We start from the raw sequence: 25,329 nt of genomic DNA, 5'->3' as shown, positions 1-25,329 counted from the left end.
TGTCAGCTGGCAGTGGTTACGGAGCTTGGAGCTCTGGGGGCGGTGACCCTGGTGCGCCAGCTCAGGCCACCTCCCCCAGTTGAGCAGCTGAATCCTCGGGGCCCCAAAGGTACACTGCATCATCATGTCTCCTCCGGATGAGCAGCCGGGCTGCACCCAGTCTCTCCCAGCTACCTGGAGACCCCACCCCTGGCAGTAAAAGTTTCCTGGAGCCCGTGGCGGTGGGGAGAGCGGGTGGCAACTGAGGGCTGGGCCAGCGCCGGGAACCAGCGGGAGCAGCTAGCAGCTTCTCCAGCCGCAGCCCGGCCTCGTCTCCCGGTCCAGACCAAGCCCCTGGGTCTGACCATCAGGTCATGGTCAAGGTCTCAGTGTGCCCCCCGGCTCCTCTCCCACCACAGCCTGACCTTGGAGGAGCCTGTCTTCCCGTAATGACGCGGCTTCACTTCAAACATCATTCTTAAGACCACCTTGGGCTCTCATGGTCCTTGAAAAGGCCGCAGTCCTTGCCAGGCTACCTCTGAGCCACGGCACCGCCCTCTGGTTTGGGAGTAAAGTCAGACCTTGGGCAGGACTGGCTTTAATTCTGTTTAGAAAGGAAAGTGGCTGTGATGTGAAAGATTTAATGAGGTTAGAAATCTAGAAGGAAACGGGGCGGGACTAGATTACCAGGAGGGACATCCCTGTGCGACTTCCAGGCCAAACAGAGGTAACCCACTCAGGGCCCGCGCGTGGTGGGCAGGGCCGACAACCAATCTTAGAACCACATCTGTCATCGTTACACAGAGCAAGGGGGAGGTGTCGTCACAGGGGCCATGGAGGGGCTCCACCCACAGCCGGGGGGCACTGGGAGTGCCCACCCCACGGCCAATCAGCCACGTCAGTCGCTGGGCTCCGCTCGGTTGGGCTAAGGCGCTGACAGCTGGCCCGCTCCCTCGTGGCTGCCTCTCTGGGGGGCAAGTGGATGCAGGGGCTGCAGACGAAGGCCTGTGGGCCGTGTGACAAGGACACCTGCCGAGACAGGGTCCCATGCGTGTGAGAAGGCCAGTGTGGCTGGGGGGGTCACTGGGGGGATGGGGGCCAGGCTTCCTGGGCTGGGCTCCCCAGCCTCGGTTCATCCTTGCCGAGCTGCGACTGTGGCCTCACACAGAGCGACCCCGTGGCTGTGGACCGGAGCGCAGACGCTCTGGGCCAGGCTGGCGGGCTCAGCGGAGGGGAGGGCGTGGGAGGCGGGGCGGGGTCCAGAGGGTCCTCGCTAGCTGGGCATGTCCATCATTGGTGTCCAGTGTTGGGAAAGAAGCAAAGGCCAGAAAAATCTACAAATGCTCACTAATGGGCCGACCAAGGGTGAACTCAGACCCCGCTCAACGCTGGCTCGCCCTCCTTCCTGACCAGAAAATGCAAGTTCAGTGCAAAACGGCAGAGGGGTAACTGCAGACTGTGCCGAAGATGTGAGCGTGCGTGCAATTGGGAAGACCCTCTGGAAAGCCTTGGAGGAGGGAGGATCTGATGGGCTGGGGAGAACGGCCGCGTGGATGCTGCGTGAGGCTGAGCGGGGCTTCTAGGGCGCAGGAGGCCCCGGGCCCTCTGCAGCCCTCAGCGCTGCGGCCACGACAACCCTCTGCGGTTCGTGCTGCCCGTGAGGCCGCTGCGAGCAGGCCAGGGCAGCCCGCTGCGGCGGCTGAGTGTGACCCCCAAAGACATGCACACCCAGAACCTCAGGATGTGGCCGTGTTTGGAATTAGGGTCTTTGCAGCTGTGATTCAGGATCTTGGGGTGAGTGCACCCTGGACTGGGGGCCCAAGTCCTATGACTGCATCCTTCTGCACAGAGGAGACACAGACACGGGGGTGCGGGAGGGAGGCCACGTGACCACGGAGGCGGAGATGGGAGCGATTCCACGAGCTAGGGAAGCCTGAGGCCACCAGGGGCAGGAGGCCTCCTCCAGGGGAGCGCGGCCCTGCCCACACCTTGATGCCAGGCTCCCGGTCTCCGGGACGTAGGAGAACAACTTCCTGTGGTTTAAGCTGCCCAGTGTGTGGTACTGGGGTCCACTGAGTGTGCGGTGGGCACCCTGACCAGCCCACCCCTGAGGGGAGTGGGTTCTCAGCCGGTGTCTAATGCAGAAGCCATGAGCTCCAGGTATCAGGAGGGGCGTGTGGGCACTGAGCGCACCCATGTATGTGCACACGCGAGTGCCCACTGAGTGCACGTGTGTGCGACACTCCGTGGGCGAACACGCGCACGTGTGCGGGTGTGAAGGCGTGCGTGTGTGCGCGTGGGAGCACGCGCGTGCGCGACGCAGGGCAGGGACGTGCGGCGGCTGCCTGTCCCCAGCCGCGTCTGCGTCTGCACGAAGGCCACGGAGGCCTGGCTCTCTTCAGCCAGAGCAACGGCAAAGCCCTTCCTCTCGGGGCGGCACCTCCGGTCCTGCTGGGGACCCGGGGGCACAGCGCCGTTGTGGCGCTGATCCAGCTCTGCGCCGTGGCAGGGCCGGGGCGTGCAGGGACGGGGTGGGGAGTCTCGGCCGCCCTCTAACCCCTGCCCCAGCCACCTGACTGGTCCTCAAGCTCTGACCATTTCTGAAAGCATCTGCTTGTTCTACATGCTTGGCCTCTGCCTGTGCCCTGACCAATCCGTGGTTCCCCCAGGTAAGGACCATCCACCTCGCAAGCCTGCACCAGGCCCCTGGCGCCCCCGCCCAGTGAGGCCCCCTCCGAGGCTAGCAGGGCAGATGTCGTCTGAAGGTGCTACGACCCCTCCAGGCACAGAGGAGTATGGACACCCCAGGGCCAGAGGACAACCTCCCTGTAAGTGCCCAGGCAGCCCGGTGCATCCCTGCGGGAGCCCGGGGAGACCTGGAGGTGGATGCGGGAGCTGCCCGGGGTCCTGCTCAGCTAGTTCTGGAAAGGCCAGGGCAGGGGAGGCAGCAGGGGCAGCTGGCCCCCACCGTGGAGGCTTCCTGCCTTCTCCTCCAGCCTCCCGGCTCCTCCTCGGCCTCAGCGTTCCCATTCAGCTGGAAGGTGCAGGTGCAAGTCCCGCCCGGCACTCAGGTCTGTGTGACCCCAGCAGGAAGTTAAACTCTCCGCACCCAGCTTTCTGCTGAGCACAGCGGGCACTCCCACCTTCGCTGCTGTGCCGGGCCTCACGCTACACGGCGCTCGTGGACGGGGCCCCTGGGGTCGGTGCCCACCCCCCATTCTCTGTCCCTGGCGGCCATCACACCTGTCTCACCTATGCTGGGACACCCCTCAGGCTCCTCAGACCCAGCACCTCCCAGACTGAGACCCTCCCCTACCTCTATCCCGTGGCGTCCTGCGGCCCCCCACGTGCCCAGGGCCGTCCCAGGGGAGCAGTGGGTTCCCGAAGGCATCAGCGGGTTCTAGCGTCCCAGCCCACAGGCCCTAGTGGGCCTGGATGGACCCAATGTGATCACAAGGGGCCTCATAAGAAGGAGGCAGGAGAGTCAGAGAAGAAGACGTGACCTCAGAAGCAGAGGTCAGAGTGACGAGGGGAGGAGGCTACGAGCCCAGGAACACGGCAGCCTCCAGAAGCCGGCCAGGCAAGGAACCACGTTCTCCCTGGAGCCTCTGGAAGGAAGCAGCCCTGCTGACGCCTTGGTTTTGGCTTAGGGAGACCCATTTTGGGCTTCTGACCTCCTCAACTATAAACCTGAGCTGTTTTAGGCCACGCAGCCTATGGTAATTTGTTACAGCAGCTGTAGGACACAAGCGCCTCTCCCACCCCTGCATCCACAGCCCAGGCCTCCGCCCGCGCCTGCTGGGACTCTTGCAGTAGCCTGACGGTGCCTGACTCCCCCGAGGCCTCCGGTCCTGGCAGATCCTCACTCTGTACCTCGGGTTCCTCGCTGAGGTGGGGCTGCAGGACAGATGCCACGTCAGAGGGTTATCTGGGGCGGAATGAGCTGACGCGTGCAGGGCCCAGGAGGCGCGGGCTACATTTCAGTCATCGGATCGTGGTCCTTGCTGGGACCTATGTGCCGCCCCCGTGCCTGCCTGGGACCCTCAGTGAGCAAACCGCCAAAGGCCCTTCCTCTTCCTCGGGCAGCCCCGTGGGAAGACACGCTCTGGTTGGAGCAGCCCTAGGTCACGGTGCACAGCCTGGAGCCCCTGTGAGGACACCCTGGTGAGGTCACCGGTGTAGGACCCCCTGCACCGGGGAGCACCAGCTCCCTGCACCTCTGTCCCCCCAGCACCCGGCCTTGGAGGGGGGCCTGCAGCTGGGAGAGAGGAAGGCGGGTGCACCTCCTACAGACTACGGGAAGGTGTTCTCGGGAGCGGGGCCGGGCCGGCACACGGAGGAAACCTCTGTGAGCAGGGATGCTCTGAGGGCAAGCAGGGGCGTCCTGTGGGAACTGGGGGCAGCGGTGGCGTGGGAGGCAAGTACCAGCGGGGCCCGGGATGCAGAGGGGAGCTGCCCCGAGACGGGCGGCAGGGACGCACGCGGGGCGCTGCGCGGAGCTGCTGTCGGGCTGTCGTGCCCTTTCCTGGCTGCCACAGGGACCTAAGGGGTGGGTCCAGCGAGCCTCGTGTCAGAGGCGAGAGGCGGGGACTCAGAGGAGGCCCCCGTCAGGCATCAGGCGTCAGCGCCTGGACCAGCGTCCGTGCTCACTGCAGACTGAGGGCCCCAAGCAGCGAGGCGGACCTGGGGCCTGGGGGGTGGACGCCTGCCCGGCCATCTCAGCAGCAATCGCTGACCCCCCAAGCCCCAGCCTCCCCCCCGGGCCACAGGCACCCCCACAACCCCCGTTCACAACGCTTAACTAGAGAAGAGCGAGGCTCGGGGCTGCAGGGCTGCCCTCGGAGGACACCCGGCCCTCCGGCCAGCCACCTGACGGCCCCATCCCCGGCCCTGCCCGTTCCCGCAGCCCAGTGCCGGGAGCACGTCCTGGAGGGCTGGAGGGGCTAGCCTGGCGGGCAGGCCAGACAGACATCCCTCAAGAGAGGGCTGGGTGCTGGCCGGGCCGCTCAGGCAGACGGCAGCCGGCCCGGACCAGCAGGCTGCCTGACGAGCCCCACACAATTTTTCACCCCGTATTTTTCCAATAAAACAACAGTTAGACACCAACCGCAGCCATCTGGCCGCCCGGCTCCAGAGCCTCCTGGCAGCTCAGGCCGCCTTCCCCGCCAGCACTGAGCGCCCAGAGCAGGGCCGGGGTGGGGCGTGGGGAAGCATGTAGGGGTTCTGTGGCGAGGGGAGTGTCTCAGGGGGTGGGGGGCCTGCATCCCGGGCGTGGGCTGCCCCTGGGGCAGGGCCTGGTCCCGCAGAAGGGGAGGCGGCGGAGAGGTTTTCCATCTGTCTGTCTGTCCCTAAGTCTGCGCGTCAGCCTCCGGGGCTGGGCTGGTTGGAGAGGCCTCGTGGGTTTCCGACTGTCCGTGTCTGGGAGGCACACTGTCCTCAGCATGTCCGCACCTCGAGCCAAGAGGCAGAGCCCGAGGCCGGTGGGCAAGGGGCGGGTGGGCCGGCAGGAGCCCAGGGCCGGGGAGGCAAGCAGGGCAGGAGGGGCAGCCATAGGCCCTGGAGGTGCAGCTGCTCTCAGACCCTGACCTCAGACGCTGGCGGGCGTGGGGGCGCAAACCAGCCAGGAGACACGGAGCCCTGGTCTTCCCGCCGCCCTGCCCAGGAGGAGGCCTCCTTGGGGCTGCCTGCCTGGCATGCCATCCCCAGCGCCCAGCACGGGTGTGGAGTCAGCGCCCACAGACCCCGCGCACGGGGCTCCGCCCTCACTCTCCCGCCCCACCTGCACACCCAGCTGCGTCTCCGCAGCCCGGGGGGCTTCTGACCGCTGCTTCCAGTCTGCTGTGCACCAAGAAGTGTGACAAGTCAAGCTTGTCCCAGCTTCGTTCAGCCTGTTCGCGGCCAGGCTCCAGGGGAGGCCAGGGCACTGCTGTCAGCAGACGGTGTTTTCCTTGCCACCTGTGCTCTCGCGGCCTCGGAAAGGCAGGGCTCTGCCCCGGAGTGCGGCAGAGGGCGGACGCCTCTCTCTGCTCTCCCCGCCCTAGGGGGTGGGGAAGGTGGGGGATGGTAACTTTGGCCGAGGTCCCAGGCAAGTGTCCACCCTGGCCCTCTGACCTGCGCCTACTTTTGGACTGGCCCAGAGGAAGTTACTCATTGCCCAGAAACCCAGCTCGGGTAAAGGACAGAAGGAACTCCAAAGGTCTCTCCAAACCCACCACCCCAACTCAGACCCAAACAGCCTCGAGTAACCAGGTGTCACTGCCATGGAGGAAACAGAGAGGTCTGGACCGCAGGTGATACCCTTGGTGCGTAATTCGTGTCCCTGGGGAGCACTGCCAGGGCGAGGCTGTGTGTCAGGGACCTCCCAGGAAGGTGGCTCCCCACCACACTTGGATCAAAAGCTGAATTTCTTGCCATGACTTTTTACAATGTGGCCTCTCTGAGCTCAGCCACTCTCTCCCTCCCTCCCTCCCTCCTTCTGCTTCGGCCCCACTGGACATTTTACATCAACGTCATCCCTGCCTCACCACGCAGGAGGCGATCAGTCAGGTTGTAAGATCAATGATGTGGGAAAGGGGAATGCAGATAAGATGGCTGGTGCTACAGCTGCTTCTGTGGATTAAGAGGTGGCTATGAGGAAGGAAGCCACATGCCAAGAATGGCCAAGCAGAAAGACAGAGAAGCCTGATGACCACAGACAGGCCATGCCAGCCGGGAGGGTCCACATCCGGGCCTTTAGGTGAGAAATGCAAACTCCTTCTCTAGTCCAGTTCCATTACAGCTTCCTCCCTGACACGGGGCCATGTGGTAGACAGTTGGTGTGTGCACCTTGAAAGCCAGGACAGAGGTAGGGAGTTTATCGCTTAGGCAACAGAGGTCTCTGCATCCTTCTGTAAGGGCAGAGATGTGAGCTGGCGAGCAAGGAAACTGCCATGCCCAGAGGAGAGCTGGTGAGGGCAGGGTGAGGGCAGCTGCAGCCTCCAGACCTACAGCCCAGGCAGCCACGCAGGGCCTGGCGAGTCACAACAGCCCAGCCAGTGCTGATCACACACATCCCCGTCCCGGCGGCAGAAATACCAAGATTTGTCCATGCTGGCTGGTGAACAGCCCTGGGGCCCTAGCGGGGGCTCCTATCCCAGGGGGCAGCTCTGGGAAGCCCCAAGACCTCCCCACCACCAGGCAGCTCTTGGGCTCCGTCCAGGCCCCCTTCTCCGAGCGGCACCATGGTCCGCTGCATGGAATCTCGGCCTGGCCTCTGGCCTGCATCTCCAGCTGTCTGGAACACACCCTAGTGTCCCAGAAGCCCCATGTGCTCATGGAGAAGGCAGACTCGGGTGACTGGGGAGGAATCCTGTACCTTTCCCTGGCTCATCAACCGAGAGGCTCTCTGCAGCACGGCCCGGCTCCGCCCACTTCAGCGGGCCCATCGCCCCACAAGTGGCAGGCCCAGTCACCCGGTGCTAGCTCAGAGCTCACCATAGCCCAGCAGAGGCACCCCATCACTCACGGAGCAGGTGGCGACAGTGGGAGGCTTCTCTCTCCCTCCCCCTGCCTGGGCCCCACTAAGGCCTGCCCGCGACGGAGCCAGGGGCGGTCACATGCCCATTTCGCCTGTGCAGCCCACTGGGGGCCCACCGCCATGGCCACGCCGGGCGCCAGTCACCACGGGGAAGACTGGGCTCTGCCCCTCCTCCTGGGGAGCCCCGGCCGCCGAGGCCCGGTGAGAGTGCCACGGGGTCAGCCCCGGCGCAGAACCTAGCCTCTCCCAGCAGAGGCCTCCGGAACTCGGGCCCTGGCCTTCCCAAAGACCCTCCGAGTGGGGCGCTTCCCTCACGCTGCACGGGGAATCGCCAGGAGGAACTGCTGGTTCCAGACCCCACCCCAGACCCGACCAGAGCGAGCTCCCGGGCCACCCCCGGTGACCGCGCCTGCTGTGCCTGTCAGCCCTCGGCCAGGCTGAGCTCGGGGCCACGGCCAGTGCGCGGGTGGGCGTGAATGCAGAGGAGGCCAAAGCCACGGCCTCCGGCTAGCCCTCGGTCACAGCCTGCTGGCCTCGGTGCCCGGGGTTGACGGCCCTGGGCAGAAGTTCTCGGTGTGCCTGGTCGGAGCTGCCATGTGGGGCTGTGCCCTGGCTCGGCCCCTTCCAGCGCCTGGTCTCCACTCCAGGGTCCTCGCTCTGGCAGGAGGGGTGGACCGAGGGGTGGAGGGTGAAACATGCCAGACCCAGCGCTGACCAAGGGGCCCCTGGACAGAGCAGTCAGCTGCCTCAGGGTCTCAGAAGCCCCTCCCCACACCCCCTCAAAGCAGCCCGTGGCCTCAGAGAGCGTTTCCTGCAGATCTGCAATTAAAGGAGGTGCTGAAGGTGATGGCCCAGCGCAGCACTTTCCCAGGTGCTGTGATCTAATACATTAAAGACATCAGGAGTGGGGCTTCCCTGGTGGCGCAGTGGTTAAGAATCCGCCTGCCAAGGCAGGGGACACGGATTCGAGCCCTGGCCTGGCAAGATTCCCACATGCCGTGGAGCAACTAGGCCCGCGAGCCACAACTACTGAGGCCTGCGCTCTAGAGTCCATGAACCACAACTACTGAGCCCGCGAGCCACAACTACTGAAGCCCGTGCGTCTAGAGCCCGTGCTCCGCAACAAGAGGAGCCACCGCAATGCGAAGCCCGCGCGCCGCAGCGAAGACCCAACACAGCCAAAATAAACACATAAATTTATATATAAAAAAAAGACACCAGGAGCGACAGCTCCTGCGGAAACGCAGCACCTGTCCCAGTGCCCACCGGCGGCCCGACACCCTGTCCACTCACAGGACGGCTGAGGGGCAGCACTCGGGACCACATGACACTTCCTAGCCGCCCTGCCCTCTGGCCACCTTCCCCGGATGGTCTAGACCGCAGCAGGGACCCCACACAGAGCTTCTGGGCCCCTCGCCTTGGGCGGCGCACCCCCGGCCTCAGCCGCCCACACCTGTTCCTCCTCCATTCGCCGCGCGACTCCTGCCCCCTCCCGGCCCGTGGGATGAACGCTCGCCCAGCCCAGACCCGTGCCCTACCTCCTGAGGCTGGGCATCCGGACCCCAGGCATCCGCTGCAGGCCTGCCCTGACCCTGAGCACCCTGCTAGCCGGCCTGGGTTCTTTCCACACTTGCTCACGTGCTCATAGGCTGCTCTGTGCTTGAGCGTGAAGCCTGTACGAGGGGGGCTGGCCGTCTGTCCGTCCACAGCTCCTGCCCACGCAGGTCAGGACACACCACAGAGGCAGCAACTGAGGCTCTCACACCGCACAGACCCCCCGACGGGACCACGTTCCAGTTCACAGAAACTTGCCTAGACGCCAGTCGGTATTCAGCTGCCCTTCCATCCGCCTCACACGAAGAGCCCTCATGCACACTGGCCCCGCTGCCTGGACACTTGTCCTCCTTGGTGCCCAGCGCCACCCGCGGGGGGCCCCACCCCGAGGACGAGCGGCTCCAGCACGGCGGCGCGGCCACCTTCTGCCGTCTCACCACCGGAGGCCCTTCAGGTCGGCCGCTAGCTCGTTCACCAAGGGCGGCGTGCCCAGCCTGCCCGGGTTCCAGCTGTGTGACCTCAGGCGGCTCCTTACCCTCTCTGTGCCTCGGTCTCCACTTCTACATCAGATGGCGACAGTCCCTGCCCCACAGGGCTTTGGGGCGGTGAGTGCCAGGCGCCTGCACCCGCTGGGTCTCACGCCTGTGCCTGCTGCTGCTGGGCGCTGCCCCTGAGAGCCAGTCCCGAGAGGCGCCCCCAGCTGCATCCCTGCCCACACAGAGCTCAGCACACAGTAGGTGCTCTGCAAGTAACTGCTGAGCCAAGAGCTCCTCCCCTTCCCCCAGGACACACAGGGCCCTGCAGATGGCCAGGACCAAGGTCTCCTGCACCCCAAGGGCCAAGGCAGGAGCTGCGGAAAGGAACGCAGAAGGATGCCGGCACCTCCGGGAGGCCCCTCGGCTGTCCCTGTGCTAACTCTCTCACTGCATAAATCCCGAGTTAGTAGAAACTTCATTGTTCCTGAAAAGCGAGGGGTAGGAGGGAATTGCGAGGGGCCAGGCGCTGTTGCTATTAGCGGAAGTCTCTGTTTTGGGGTGATATTTACGGCCCCCAGCATGGAAACGCAACAGAGTGTGGCCCCCGCTCTGCCCATGGCTCCCCCATCCCAGGGAACCCTGGACTGAGACAGCTGCTGACAGGCCAGGAGCTGAGGCCCGGTCCTGCAGTCCCAAGGGGCCCGGGCAGCGTCCCAGGTCCCAGCGTGGATGTCTACCGCATCTGGTCCTCAGCCAGGTCAGGGAGGCGACAGTCACCCGCACACCCCACAGGAGAACCACGACCTTTCTGCCTGGTGTCCAGGGCCCTGCCTGCTGGGGTCCAGGTCAGCAGGAGGGGCAGGTGAGGGGGTGGAAGGCTTACCTTGTCATCCCCGTCGCTCTCGCTGTCGCACTGCAGTGGGGGGAAGAGAGAGAGAGAGGTGAGTCAGCGCCCCACAGGCGGGTCAGGTGCTAGGGGCTGAGAAGGTGAGAGTGTGGGAGGGGCCTGGGCTGGGGGGGAGGGCCAGAGGAGGCTGCTCTGGCCGCCCCACGCCCCGACTCGGGGCCTCAGGTCTGGGATGGGGGTGTCCCCAGCCAGCAGGACCAGGGGCCCAGGCACCGGGAGCCGGGAGGGATCTGGGGGCCTAGGCAAGCCCTGGGTGGGGGCTCCATCGAGGACCTGGGCAGGGGGCCGGTTGTGGGGTAGGCGAGGCAGAGGTGAGACAAGGAGTGCACGTGACCGGGCAGATGCAGGCCAGCACCGGCACGCCGCAGCAGGCCCGAGCTACCCGGTAACCCCAGGAAGCACGTGGAGCAGCCCCCCGCCCCCTCAGGCTCCCTCCCAGGTGCTGAGCTCTCCAGGCAGCGGGGGTGCCGCGGTGAGATGCGAGGGGCCCCTGGCTGCTTACGAGGCCGAAGGACCAGGGCTCAGGGGAGGGACTCTGGGCACCGCCTGGGCAGGGAGACAGAGAGGCCCAGCCTCGGGTGGCCTGAAGGGGCCGCAGGGCGGGCGGGGGGCAGTGAGGGCTGGGACCCGTGGAAGACGAGCAGTCAGGACAGCCTGTGCTGCAGGTGCTGCCTGGCAGGGTGGGGGCCACCTGCTCCCCCTGCCCTCCCTGCAGGTGCCCCAGCAGAATCCGCTCCACGTTGTAGCGCAGCTGGTTAAGGGAAGATTGTGAAAATCGTGCAAACAAATCCTTGTTTTCCATTTTCAGTGAGCAGAGCTTTAAAAAGAAACCACAGCAATTTTCCCCCTAAAAGAATATAAACCATAAAGAATCTCTTCCCAGCAACTGTAATTGTGACACGTTTATGTCAAGTGAATTACGCTGCTGAAAATAAATCTCCCCGGGCCGCACAGGAGGGTGATGGGCCCCAGGCAGACACGAGGACGTACTCCACAGACACGTGCTGTTTCGTGGGGCCCTCCGCCAGACCCGTTCTGCGACGGGGCCCTGCACACGCCCTCCGCGCCCTGGGGCGAGGGCCGGGTGGGTCCAATGACAGAGTTCGCAGAGTTGTGGCGGCCTGCCTCTGCTTTAGCAGGTGGAGAGTGACCCTGGGGACAGGGGGATCTTCCTGAGGCTGACAGCAGCCCCATGGACCCTCTGGCCCCCAACCTCGCACTGCACCCTGCAGGGCCTGGCCCAAGACCTCCAGGGCGGGTGTCCCTTCACAAATGGCAGAAGGGACCACGGGCCCAGTCTCCTGGCCGTACAACCACGGTGAGAGGCCAGGTCCACCCCTCATGGCTGGCTGGCTCTAGCAGGGTGGCTGAAACCCAGAGACAGAGCAGGAAGGCGAGAAGGGGAGGTGGGAGATGAGGCTGGAAAGGCGAGTGGCCAGAACGTGCAAAGCTTCACTGCGCAGCGAGCTTGGACTGAGCTTTGTCGTGCGGCCACATGACCGGCACTTCCGGACGCTCTCTGTGCCAGCAGGGAGGGGTGGGGGGAACTGGGGGCTCGTGGCCTGTGGGAGCGCGGCCTGGAGGGGGGCTGTGGGGGGCAGGAACCCCTCTGATGCTGCAGAATTAGCTGAGCTGCCAGACACCCCCAGTCAGGCCTCTTTATGCCTAACTAGCCCTTGAGGTGGAAACTGCAATCCCATGAAACCGTCAGGGGGCCGGGCCTCGGGCACAGCGCACCTGTCCCTTGGGCAGCCTGCAAGCACCCCTAGGCCTGGCCCTGCTCCACCCCAGGCCCGGTTCCATCCTGTCTGCGCTTTCGGACGGTGCCACTGGTGGCAGCTAAATGATTTGACGTGGAGGAGGGGGTGAGGTGCTTTCCAGCGAGCCGGAGCCTATAATTAACCAAAGAGCTCACCGTTTTCAGGCAGCACAGGCTGCACTGCAAATGAATTCACGTTATTAAGTCCTACTGAATTAACGTTTAACTGCAATACAGTCGGAATTGAATGAGGCAATTAATCAGGACAAAGAGAGAAAAAGAGCCCCATCTGTCTTGTGGGAGCTGCCTGAGTGGGGCGACCTTCACGGGGCTGCGCTGGGCTGGGCGGGTCCTGGAGGGCGTCATCCTGGTGTGGGTGCGGGTCCAGGCGGGGAGTCCACAGAGCAGGGGACAGCCCCTAGGCCCCAAGGGATGTGCTGGGTATGGTGGGAGCCCAAGACATGGGCTCTGGAGCAGACGCCTGCTCTGACGCTGTGCTGCCACCTACGCTGTGCAGCCCTGGGCAAGTACCATGACCTCTCTGTGCCTCAGTTACGCTTCTGTAAAACAGAGCCAACAGCCCACCTACAGGATTGTTGTACAGCTTATATGAGTGAATACGTGCAAAGCACTAGGACAGTGCTGGGTGTGTACTCATCATGATACACCGTGTGGTTGTATTTTCACCACCACCGCCACTACCACCACCATCATCACTGTCACCACCACCATCACCACCACCATCACTCAATATTATTATTGTCTTCCAACTAGGCCAAGAATGAGCGTTTCCCCTTTGGAATGGCTGAAGGCCCAAACCTGAGCCTTTCAGGGAGGCGTCTCTGGGCCCTGGAAGTACCAGCTCTTGCCTGACCCTGACGGCTGCTGACCAGAAAGGCAGCACTGCTTGGCCCAGATGCGAGCCCAGTATCAACTGTACCCTTCCCTGCTCGCCCCCAGCTCCAATCCCGCTCCGGAGGCAGCACGCCCCTCTACTTGCCTACCAGTTCCTCCCAGCCTGGTCGAGCCAGCAAACAATGAACCAGTAGGACTACTCATCCAGGACCAGCCCCTCTGCCCCTCCTTCAGTCAGCCCAGAGGGTTACAGTCCTGAGTGCGCCTCAGCTCACCCAAGGGACCTCAGACCCCGTCAGCCTGAAGCCTGGGCCATGTGACTCTAATGAGTGGCTGGGGAGAGGCACCCCGCTGGGAGCTCAAGACCACCCCGTGTAGGTCAGAGGCAGATGTGAGCTCAGGGTCCCGCATCCCAAAGCCCCAAAGCTCAGCTCTTCCACGTCCCAGGCCACCGTGTCACTCACGCTAATAGATGTGACGTGGGGATGCCCAAGGCTTAACTGCGTGTCGCCCATGTTCACGGACGTGATGTGACGAGGGACCCATCCATGGGTGGACATGGCCTTGAGACACAGCGTGAGAAGCCATGAGCTGGATGAGGCTTTGTTTGGCCTAACTGGCCTAATTTTCAAAAAAAAATTCGCTGCCGGCTTCCCAGTTGGCGCAGTGGTTGAGAGTCCGCCTGCCGATGCTGGGGACGCGGGTTCGTGCCCCGGTCCGGGAGGATCCCACATGCCGCGGAGCGGCTGGGCCCGTGAGCCATGGCCGCTGAGCCTGCGCGTCCGGAGCCTGTGCTCCACAACGGGAGAGGCCACAACAGTGAGAGGCCCGCGTACCCCCAAAAAAAAAAAAAAAAAAAAAATTCGCTGCCAATATTTAAAAATCTGGAGATTTCTCATGAGACCCTGCGTCTTACTGGGAATGCGGAGCCACGTGCCCACACACAGCCCCGCCCAGTGCCAGGCAGGGCTCCGCTGGGCCCCCGCCCCGCCTCTCCTGGCGTCCAGGGCCTGAGTGCTGGCCCTCATCGCATGCTGGGGACAGAGCCCCCCGGTGGGTCCTGGAGCCCGGGGCTCCCCTGCCTTCACTCTCGGTGATGGTGGCTGCTCGTTTCACCTCTCTGAGCCTCAGTTCTTCGTCTGCCGAGACGGGGGGCCTCCATGCTGCGGTGGCTTGGGGTTAAATTAGTCAGTGTGGGTGGAGAGCTCAGAGCAGCAGCTGGTTGGCAGTCTGGGCTTCATAAGTGTGAGCCGCTGTCGTCGTCATCTCCACCTTCCTCAGTGTCACCCCCATCGTCACCGTCATCTTCATCATCAGCACTGTCACCTTCGCCGTCACCGTGATGTGCCCCGGCCCCTTCCTCCATGTCACCCGACCAGCCCTCGGAGGCACCTGAGCCATCCACGGGCCTGGGCACAGACACTGTCGCCGGACAGTGCCTGCTTCCCTGGGGGCACCTGCACAGCAGGTCTGGAGAGCTTGGCCTCCGTCACCGAGACCCTTCCAGAAACCTGGGCAGCTACTGGCTTGGGGCGAGGGCGGCTCACGGGCCTCCACAAATTGACACGGCTGTTCAGCAGCCGCAGAGACGGGCCTTGTTCTGCTCTCAGAGCGAACGTTAATTACCGCTGCGTCACAGCAGCGCTGAGGAAGGCTGCCTCTCCCACTCCCCAAACAAAGGCATGAAAAATTCCTGGGCAGGGAGCCCTGCTGCTGAGCCTGTGCCCCCAGCAGACGTTCCAGCACCCAGGGCTGGGCCAGTCACCCATGGGGTGGGGGTGTCCCTCCTGATCGCTGCGGAGTCTCCACTGTGCAACGGAGGCACAGGTCGAGGGGCGGCCGGGGGGCTGCTGGAAGGAGGGTGTGAAACCGCCCCGGCCCTTCTTCTCACTCAGGCGGCCCCCCCTCCATCCAGGGGTCCAGCAGGCTCAGGGTCAGTGTGGCCTGGCGCTTGGAGGCGGGCGTGGGCCGGCCCCTGCCCAGCAGCAGGCCCTGACTGCAGAGCTGCTGGGGGCCAAGGAGGGCCGGCCCCTCCCCCTGGCCTGGGCCGGGCTCCCAGTGGGCACCGTCACCTGCAAAGGCCAGAGCCGCTGCAAACTGAAAAAGTACGCAGGATCCGCGGTCTGTGCGTGAGTGGAAGGTGACAGGACGTTCTGTTCAGGCCACCTGAGCGTGGCAGCGAGGAAGGTCTGAGCTGCTGGGCAGCCGGTGCTGACCCCTGCCCTGGGTCGTAGCCACGTGGCCGGAGGTGTGCCAGGGGACGCCCAGGGAAGCCCCGGTGGCACAGTCCTCGGCGTGGGCAGCGCTCACTGGGCATGTTCTCGTGGCTCATGTGTGCCTTTTGCACGCCTGAGCGCCAGGACACGGGAGTCGTGCTCCGAGGCATCTCACACGTGAGCACCTGGCACCCTGTCCAGGGCTGCTCTACCCTAGCGTGTCCCGCCAGATGTCCCACTAGGGTGTGGCACCTGAACAGTCAGGCGACCTGCCGTGGGGCCACGCGGGCCCGGGAGCGGTGGCTGTGTGGACGGTCCGTGCGTGCGCTCGGGGCGCCCGCCCGTGGCCCCACATCAGCTCCAGCTTATTAAACACTGCTTTTTGGAGCCGCTTTGGAAGAACTGGGGGAGAAGAGAGGGGCGTCACTGTCTGGGGAGCAGAGGGACCCCAGCCCGGGCGGAAGTGTCACCTTCGCTTCTGCTGCAAACGCCCTATGGGGATGTAGAACACATGCCAGTTGAGCGACTCAGCGAAAATACAGAGCCAGGCGAGGCGCTGTGAGCCCCGCTGGGCTGCGGGCAGCCTGGGAAGAGGCGGCGCTGTTCGGTTACGCTCTGCAGTGGGAAGGCCACTTCTCATCCTTGTATGCGCACCTCCAACATGTAAAGGAGCACCGCGGCTGAGGGTTTCAGCCAGGCACCCCCTCCCTGTCAGAAGTAGACCCTGGGGGCCCTCGGGGGCGGGGGTGCCAGGAGGGCAGTGCTGGGGCCTCTGCTGTCTCATCTGCGGAATGGGGTGCCCATGGGGTTGTCGGGTGGCCGGCTCTGCAGTGCCGGGAGTTGGGCTCACGGCTGGGGAAGGCTGGTACCACCCTCCTTTCAAGGGCGGCCGCAGCCACCAGTGCTCACCGTGGCATAAGCCCACTTCACAGATGAGAAAGCAGAGGCTCAAAGGTTAAAGGGATTTATTTGCGGCCACATGGCCACTGAGCAGGGGCTGTGAGCTGGGTCCGGGCCCCAAATGGCCCTGTGCCACTGTCCACCTGCCCTAGAACCCCAGGCAAGCCCTGGGACCGCAGGGCTGGCAGGAGTGGGGGCAGAAGAGAGGCAGAGGCCCAGAAAACCACAGGGCACGGGGCTGATGCTGTGTTTGCTCACTGGGCTTGCTTCCACACACTTCACTAGGCCCCGCCACAGATCTACCTGCTTATGGACGGGGAAACTGAGGCAGAGCGGTTGGGAGTCCTCCTAGGGCATGGCTGGAGGGTGGGTGAGCAGGGCTCCGGAACCCACAGTCTTAACCTGGCCCATATCGTCAGGGCCCCACGCCAGCGACTCCCTCGTGGTGGCCAAGACTGGACTGAGGTCCCAGTATTGTCCCTCAAAGAGCCCCTGGCCCCCTCGGCCCAGGAAGTCACGGTCGGCGCTGATCAACTAGGCATGGTGCCTGGGTGGCGGATCCTGAGAACCCCATTCCTGTTTACTCAGCTAAGTCACTTTTTCTCAGTGTTTAGGCTTTAAAGCAAAACAAAGCACTAATTACTCAATTAACGAGCAATTAAGTTACTGCATCCTAACAGCCGAGCCTGGACTGCCTCTGTGAGCAGAGAGAAGGTGGGGAGACCACCGAGCAGGGATGCGCTGTGGGGACGCCATCCGTCATGGGGTGGGCGCAGCGGGGACAGAGGGGCCCGAGTCCGCCTGGGCCAGGTGCTCAGCCCACACGGCCCACCTGCCTGCCCCAGGCCCCTCCGGGCCAGGAGGACTGAGCCCCGCAGCCCGTTCCCCTTTCCCCGCTTCTGCCTGAGCGCCTGTGCCTCGCCGGCCGGGAGCCGGAGCCAGAGGTGGCAGTGGGTGGAGCTCTGGGGGCCACAGCGCCGCCAAGCCTGGCTGAGAAGAGATGGCCCTGCAGCCTGGCCGAGGGCTTCGCGGGGCCTGAGAGCCAGCGGGGTGGGGGGCTGGGGCCCCTCCTGCACTTTCAGACGCGGCTGAGAGCTGCCTCTGAGGGGAGCCTCCGGGGACACGGTGCGGGTCTTGCTGGCAGCCCGGCTTCATCCCAGGCCCCAAGTCTGAGCTGTCGCTGTGGACGCCGCGGCTTCCAAGCGGCCAGCGTGTGGTCTGTCTTCAGTGGGGAGAGTCTGGGGTGGAGCCGGTGCCCAGTGAGAGGGGAGGCGGGCACAGCAAAAGCCGCCCCTCCCAACCCGCCAACCTCAGGAGGACCTGGAACAGAATTCCAGGCCTTCCCACGCCTGGCCTGTGCAACTGGCCTGCTGCCCCGCCCCCCATTCCCCTGCCAGGCTGGCCTTCCCCACCCTTTCCTGAGCGGCTTGGGTGCAGTTCTCCACAGCTGCCTATGCAGTCCTGACCTCGCCCTGCAGCCATCTTCAGTTAGTTGCTCATTTGTTGATCATCAGCCTCCTTCCAGTGAAACCCAAGTTCCCTGAGAACAAAGATCTCATTCTGGGACTTCCCTGGTGGTCCAGTAGTTAAGACACCCCGCTCCCAATGCAGGGGGTACGGGTTCAATCCCTGGTCGGGGAAATAAGATCTCACATGCCACGCGGCAAGGCCAAAAAAAAAAAAAAGTACAAAGATCTCATTCCTGCAGTCTAGCGCGGGCAGGGAATGAGTGACTGACTGAATGACTCGGGGGGTACACACAGACCCCGGACAGCAGGGGCAGGGAACGAATGAATGAATGACTCGTGGGGTACACACAGACCCCGGACAGCAGGGGGTAGGGAGTGAATGAATGAATGACTCGTGGGGTACACACAGACCCCGGACAGCAGGGGGTAGGGAGTGAACCAATGAATGACTCGTGGGGTACACACAGACCCCGGACAGCAGGGGGTAGGGAGGGAATGAATGAATGACTCGGGGAGTACACACAGACCCCAGACAGCACGGGCAGGGAGTGAACCAATGAATGACTCGTGGGGTACACACAGACCCCAGACAGCACGGGCAGGGAATGAACGAATGAGCATTTGGATGACTTAGGCCCTGACAACAGGCCGCTCCCACCCTCCTCCTCCCCTCACGGGTCTCGAGGGTCGGTATCCAGAGGGCGCTTTGGGTGTCACACAGAGTGGGGCTCTGCCTGTGCTGGGGGCCGTACCCACAGCATTGCCTAGCACCTCACATAATTCTGGAATGTTCACAAAGCTGACAGCCTGCTCAGTATCACCACAGCCTTGACCCTGTTACGAAAAACACAAAGTTACTTTTCATTTTCTCCCGGTGCAGCTCCCACAGATACCAAGGAGAACTGGGGCATCTCCTTGTGGGTAACTTTTCCAAGAGCGATGAGGACGCACTGCAAGCGCCCCATGGCCTCTGCTCTGCGCATCCGCGCCAGGACTCAGGCCTGGCACTCACATCACGAACGAGTCATTTTCCCCCAGCAACTTCTCTTCCCATCAGTTTTACCAAGGGCCGAACTCTCTGCTTTCTAATTCTGTGCTGGGGTTATGTGGTCCCACCGTGAGGGGCGACGCAGGATGCGGGGACAGGGGGCGCGGAGGGCAGCCCCGTCCTTCCGGGGAGCCCTCCCTGAGCCCTCCGCGCAGGCTCCGCCAGCCGATTAGCAAATCTGCTGCCCCCAGACGGGCCAAACGTGTCTATCCCTGCAGCCCCCATCCTCCGCTCTATGCCTCATCTGTCCCCACCAGCAGCTCCTGGCAACACAGCAGCAGCCGCATCACCGCTGAGAGCCAAGAGTGACATCCGCCTCATTCCCGGGGCAAACGTGACGTCCCCAAATCTCCACAGGCCTCCCGGGCCACCAGCTCCCCTGACATCCCCCCCGCCACTGGCCGGCCACACTGCGACTGCAATTATACCTGCACGTACACACGTGTACTCACGTTGTGTACACGCATACACCTGTACACGTACTTGCACACATGCCCAAGCACACACACACTGACACACAAATGCTCACGTGATGGCTAGGGTCCCACGCACTCCGTTCCCCTTAGGAGCGCCAATGCCACAGGTACCCGGAGAGGCCGGGCCCCTCCTCCGAGCCTCTCCTCGGATGGCACCCTTGCACCCCGAGCCTCAGGGCACCCTCCACATCCTCTCCCCTTCCTGCTTCATCCGCTCCGTGCAATTTTGCTGACACGACACTCCTCTGACTTGCTTCCCCTCTTTCCCATCTGCCCCCCCCTCCATGGCCTCCACGAGAGCGGGGATTTCTGGGTTCTCTTCAATCCTCTGACCTTGGGGCCTGGAGTGGTACCTGGCCCACAGCGAGGGCGCCACAAATACTTGGGGACGGCCAGCAGTCACCGCTTTAGGACCCACTTCCCGCCCGAGCTGCGGGGGAGCAGGCGGGGCCTCGCTGCAGCCTTCGGCTCGCCTCAGGGGCCTCGCTGGGGCCTGCTGGGTCCATCCTTCCTCCACGCCTAGGACGCTGGGTCACACCAAACGTGCTCTCCCTTTCTCATCAGCGGCTCTCCCCGCAGCCCTCACTGGGCTGGAATAATGAACGATCCCATGTCAGGAATGAATAACAGATGGCCCCTGCCGCCCGCCGCTGACCTTTTTGGAGTCGACTGTATTAATATATTCTCCTGTTGTCAGACTCAAAGCGCTAACTGCCTTATGAATTATTTATCAACACAAAAAGTCTTAACCAGAACGGTGTTAACATTAATTCCTAACCTTCTGGGTCCTGGCAGCCCCGCCTGTTCCACATAATTGAATTTCACTCCCAGCGGCCTGCCTGTCACCCACCCACTCCCCAGAATGACTGTCCCTCCAGCCGTGGCTCCTGGCACATGTGGCCGTGGCCTTGAGGGGTTCCCTAGAGCATCGGCGTCCAGGCTCTAGGGACAGGACCAGACTGGACGAGAGTCCTTGGCTCGTGCGAGGGGGGCGGGGCCTCCAGGGGCCTGAATTGCTCAGGGTCTGCTGGCACCCCAGGCTGGGCCAGGAGGGGCGGGCGCCCGCCGCATCTCGCCTCTGCAGCCGCCCCGCAGGCCGAGGGGGCGGGACGGGTGGGGCCGGGGGTAGAAGCTGCCGCCTGTCCAGAGGGGCGGGGGAGGAACCTGGGGAGGGGGCTGTGGTGGCCCCCACGAGCCCTCCCAGAGCCCACTGCAGAGTGACCACGCTGCCCAGAGCTGGGCCTCACCGCCCCCCCGCCCCCCCACCGAAGGCTGTGCTCTGGAGAGGTCCGCAGCCAAGCACCCCTGAATGCCCGCCCTCAGAAACGCTCATGGTGAGCGCTGCTGCCCTAAGCAACTAAGTCAGGGCAACTGGTTACTTAGCAACTATGACAAACACACGAATGAGAAGCAGCTCGCTGGCCTGGCGAGGGGCGTCCCGAGGCGGCAGGGCCACACCGCAGCAGGCCATGTTCTCGGTCGCCCTCCCATCGAGGGCAGAGGCCCATCCCCTCCCCTTGGACCTGGGCTGGCGTGGCTGAGCCGACCAACGGAAAGTGGCACACGTGCCACCAGGCCAGCCCCAGGGCTGCCTTGGCCCCCTGAGAGCCCCGAGCCGCCCCACTATCCCACAGGGAGAGCCCCGTGGAGGGCCTCGAGCTGCCATGGAGAGGGTGGGTCTGCGCCCACCCAGGAGCCAGGAGTGTGGGTGAGGCCACCTGCAGCCTGCCGCCCAGCTATGGGGGCAGAACGCCCAGAGCTGAGTGCACAAAGCAGTGGGATACGACGAGACAGCTCTGGGGGCCAGTGGTTTCTAGAATGTCCCAGAGCCTTCCACATGGAGAGCAGGGGAGGGGAGGGACCCCGTACGGAGGCCAGGGGCTCGGCATCGGGATGGAGGTGCCTGCAGGGCAGGGGCTGGTACGGTGTCGGGGTAGCTTCTCCTGGCAGTGCCTGCTAAGAGCCCAAGGGGGGCCCAGATCCAAGGCCCCCTGAAGGCCTGGCCCCGCAAGGCCAGCTGCGGGTGTTCTCCCGTCAGCGGCTCCATGACGCTGGGCGGGCTGGTGCGTGCGTCTCAGCTCCTGCCTCTGCAGCGGGCTGATGCCTCTTCGTGGGTCTGCTGCGGTTTGAAATAAAATAATGGGGGGTGGGGGGGAGCCTTTTAAAGATGGTTGCAAAATGCCACGGAGACTTGAGGTTTTCTCACGAATGAATGCTCTCTTGCCACTAAATCCGACCCTTGCTCAGATAACAGCACAAGATACACAAGGGTGACACACCCGTGTCAAACCCGAGGCCCGGACAACCCAGCCTGAAGCTTCAGGCCCCCAGCGAGCAGAGGGCCTCCCAGCCTCCAGTCCGGCTTGCTGACCACTCCCCAGAGCTCCCATGGAGCCACCCACCCAGAGGAGTGCCAACGCCTGATGTGTTTGGGCAGCTGGGACGAGCCTTGCTGAAGCCACGGGCTGGCGGGCCCCTCCCTTCCTCCTTTCGGGCCCCTGGCGCACCTGCGCCCCAGCTTGGGTGCCCTTGGCCCGACTTCCCTGCTGGCTCTTCCTGGGACGCTGCCCCTAACCGCTGGCACAGTTGCCCCCAGATGCCCTCCGCAGCAGCCAGCACTCTCTGGAAGCACCTGCCGCTGATGTACCTGCTTTCTCCCGCCATCTCCCCACCAGGGAAGGGACCCCAAGACTCGCTATCCTGTGCCCCCAGGGCGGGCGGCGCAGAGGCCACAGGCCTCAGTGGTGCCCTCGGCAGACACGTGGACTGTGACAGCGACCCGCCGCACGCAGAGAGTAACAGCAGGCGCCTGGCAGGCTCGCGGGTTCTCCCCGCAGCCCTGTGGGGCGGGTCCCAGGGCTTCACTGTCTTACAGATGAGAAGACTGGGGCACCGGGTGGCACCCAGCCCGGCGGCTTCACCTCCTCTCCCGACCTGAGACCCTGCTAGGCCCTGCCCAGCGGGCCGCTCAAGCCCTAAGGCTTCGCAGGACCTCAGACTGGCAGTGCAGCCTCCAGGCGGGCAGGGGCTAGCGGCCTCTGGCTCTGCCATCCCTGATCGACACCTGGGGGCCACACTTGGCCTTCCCGGAGGTGGCTCCAGCGTGTTCCTGACAGAGCAGAGCCAGGAGACAGAATATTCAACCGGAGGGCCAAGCCGTCCTGCCGGGTCACTCGCCCCGAGGCCAAGGGCTCCCAGAGGCAGGTGGCCGCCCAGGTCTGTGCCACCCCAACCGGACTGTGACCCGTGGGGGCTCGCAGACGGCCTCCCCGCAGCACATGCTGGGGCGCTGCTCCTTGAGAGGACGAGCAGCACACAGCGGTGGGGCGGAGGGAGCGACGCGGGCTCAGGGCCAAGAGGTTGGGCCAGGGACCCCCGGGGAGCACGGGACGCCTCCTTCTCCCACCCCAGCGTCTGGCCGGACAGAGGGTGGCCGCAGGAGGTTTCCTGGCCGGGAGGCCGGGTCCCCAGGACCCCGGAGGGGCCCAGACGCTGGAGCCCTCAGGGGGAGGGCATGCTGCCCTGGCCTGCCTGCTGCACACCCCGCGCCCTGGCAGGCTGACCTCTGTGCGGGGCAGCAGAGTCAGGGGCCAAGGACCCGGCTGCCTGCAGAGGATGGCCACAGACAGAGGGGCCCAGAGTGCGCCCACGGGAAGCCCCGGCAGGCAGACCTGTCAGATGCGCACGGCTCCACTCGGGGCCGCTCGTGCCGGGAAAATCCCGAGCCCTTGACCGCTCCTCCGTCTACACCAGCACCCCCTGTAAAGCTAGCACCCACCCCCCATTCCAGCACCCCTGTGCCTGCACCACCTACGCCTACAGCACCGTGCAGGTCACCTGCTTCTCTTATTTATCACTCTGTCCCTGCTCTATCTGGGGCCTAGACCGCTCTTAGGAAGAACCTGCTGCCCCCGGCCTAGAGAGGCCCCCCACCCAGTGCCCGCTCCCAGGAAGCTGAGCAGAGGCCCTGAGGGCCATTCCCTTCCTGGTGCCACACCCACCGACCCAGGTCAGCGACAAAGAACGGTCCGGCTGTCCTGGGCGCTCTCCCCTCCTGGCCCTGGCTCCCAAGGCGAACACATCACGGTCTGCTTCCCTGGGAATAACAACCACGGATGTACCCACATGCCTCGTTCAGAACCCCTCACAACTGGCCGAGGAGGCGGTGCTGACCCCCCTGCCCCAAGCCAGGCCAGGAGAGGTGCCGGATGACAGGGGCAGCGGGACACAGGCTCTCCATCAACCCACAGGGAAGGACTTCTGTGTCCTCTGCCTGGTCGAATGTGGGGCACAGCTGCACCCCAGGACCCTGAGAGGTGGGCCAAGTGAAGGACAGACGATGGAAGAATGGACGAACAGACGGATGGATGTATGGGCAGACGGTGCCTCCTGACAGAAGGCTGGCTGGGCACGGGCTGGGGTTGCATCACAGGTGAGGACACTGCCCACCGCACACCCGCCGTCCCTGGCGACCCCTTCCCAGCGGGCGGCTGAGGACTGTCCTGTGCTCGGAGGTGGGACGAGGATGCAGTTCCCGGCTCCAGGGAAAGCCTGACAGGCTTTTATTGCTTTTGTACAAATTACGGCTGCTCGGAAGTGGCCCGAGAAGCAGGGTAACGGATGTTGTAAACCCGCCTCATAAAGACGGAGCCTGCCGCGGGCTGCGAGGGGGCAGCGGGGCGGGTTAGCAGAGGCCCGGGCCGCCAGAGTGTGCAGTGGGCGCTGCAGGGGCTGAGGGCGCTGAGCCGCTCCCGCGGTGGGCACAGGGGCAGGCAGGCTTCAGGACGGCCCAGGGGCACCCCGGGTGCCTCTGCCAGCCAGCAGGACTCTGCCGCTCGCGTCCACCAGCCGTCCCGCCCCTGAAGGCTCACGAGAGCCGAGTCCCCCGCCACGTGCTGCACCTCATCTCAGCCACGATCGCCCCTGGCTTACGGGCAAAGCTAGCAAGTGACCTGCAGGCGGCCAACCAGGTACCCCGTCCCCGGGGGCCACCTGCTCTGCCCTCCTGAGCCCCAGACCGGGGCTCCCAGAAGGCAGGGCTGTGCCGCTCGCTCCTGCCAGAGCGGGTGGCAGGGCAGAAAGCTGAGTGTGGAGCCGGGAGCCCTGACGAGCACGTCCGGGAGGAGGGCCGGCAGGAGCCACAGGGTGGTGGGCGCGTGCACACGCGGGGCACGGGACACGGCCCTGCCGTCGTGGCTAGAGCGCAGCTGGCCTCGGCCACCGCCGCACCTCACAGGGTTGCGCGCGGGCTGATGCCAGTGTCACATGCGCGTGCATGGCTGACTTCCCCAGCGGAAGCCGCTGCGCCCCCGAGTGTGAGAAGCCTCGTCAGAGTGGGGAGGGGCTCCTGTGCTTCCCCAGGCTGCCCAGGTGCCTGCACCCCTCTCATGAGGTGCTGACACTCTGACCAGAGAGGGGAGGCACCCACAGCCTCTCCCCACGAGCCTAAGGGGTGCTTACGACAACACAGCCTCAGGAAGCCACGCCGTGCCACCCGGAGCTGAGGCCACGCCACCGCTACTGCTTCCTCCAAGCTCTCGGGACCCTGGTAACCAGCCACCACGCTGGAGGAAGCCCAACCAGCCCGCCGGGGAGGCCCACGTCAGAGGAGCTGAGGCCACCAGCCATGAGCTGGCACCCAGCCCCAGAACGGGGAGGAAAGGAGCCTCCCGTGACCCCAGATGTCGAGGTGTTTCCTCGACGATGAGCCCCGGCGGCCCCCCTCCCCGCCCCTCCAGACAGACGTCCTCGGCAACAGCTGGCTGGGCACAGCGCCAGCCTGGGCCCTGCCAGCCCTCGTGTCGGCTCTGTCTGGGCCACGCCAGCTGCTAGTTTTAACTCTGCCCTACTGCCCAGGCTCCGAGGGGAAGGGACCAGCCAGGGGCGCGCCACAGGCCGCAGCAGCCCCCCACCCCGTGGCCCTGGGGCAGGGCGCCAGCTGGGCCTTGACACGTCTTATTCACCCACTTGCGCCAGGAACGCGAGGTGTGGAGGTCCCTGAGACCCGGGGCTGGCGCTGCAGTGCAGGTGATGTGAGACTGGCAGGCTCTCTGCAGCCCAGCCAACAGCTCAGAGTTCATTTCCAGAAACCCCCTTGAGGCAGTCACGCCCATCGGCTAACCGTGCCGTGTGTGTGTGTGTGTGTGTGTGTGTGTGTGTGTGTGTGTGTGTGTG

The 25,329-nt window shown here is 64.5% G+C and overlaps 1 protein-coding gene across 11 annotated transcripts in view; it reads right to left on the bottom strand.

Moving 5' to 3' along the window:
* The window catches only part of FBRSL1 (fibrosin like 1), an 85,261-nt gene that overhangs the window by 22,237 nt on the left and 37,695 nt on the right, over window positions 1-25,329 (bottom strand). For 10 of the 11 annotated variants that reach the window (XM_027125198.1, XM_027125202.1, XM_027125203.1 and 7 more), the window contains one exon: window positions 10,409-10,438. The exons of the other annotated variant lie outside the window; for it this stretch is intronic. In XM_027125198.1, coding sequence (XP_026980999.1) covers window positions 10,409-10,438 — 30 coding nt within the window. The remainder of the gene's footprint in view (window positions 1-10,408; window positions 10,439-25,329) is intronic. 11 annotated transcript variants of the gene reach the window in all.

Source organism: Aethalodelphis obliquidens, unplaced genomic scaffold, assembly GCF_003676395.1.
Source record: "Aethalodelphis obliquidens isolate GAN/ISIS:26980383/991018 unplaced genomic scaffold, ASM367639v1 scaffold28, whole genome shotgun sequence".
Classification (NCBI taxonomy): domain Eukaryota; kingdom Metazoa; phylum Chordata; class Mammalia; order Artiodactyla; family Delphinidae; genus Aethalodelphis; species Aethalodelphis obliquidens.
Note: the sequence above shows the minus strand (reverse complement) of the source record. Positions and strands in the feature narration are given on the sequence as shown.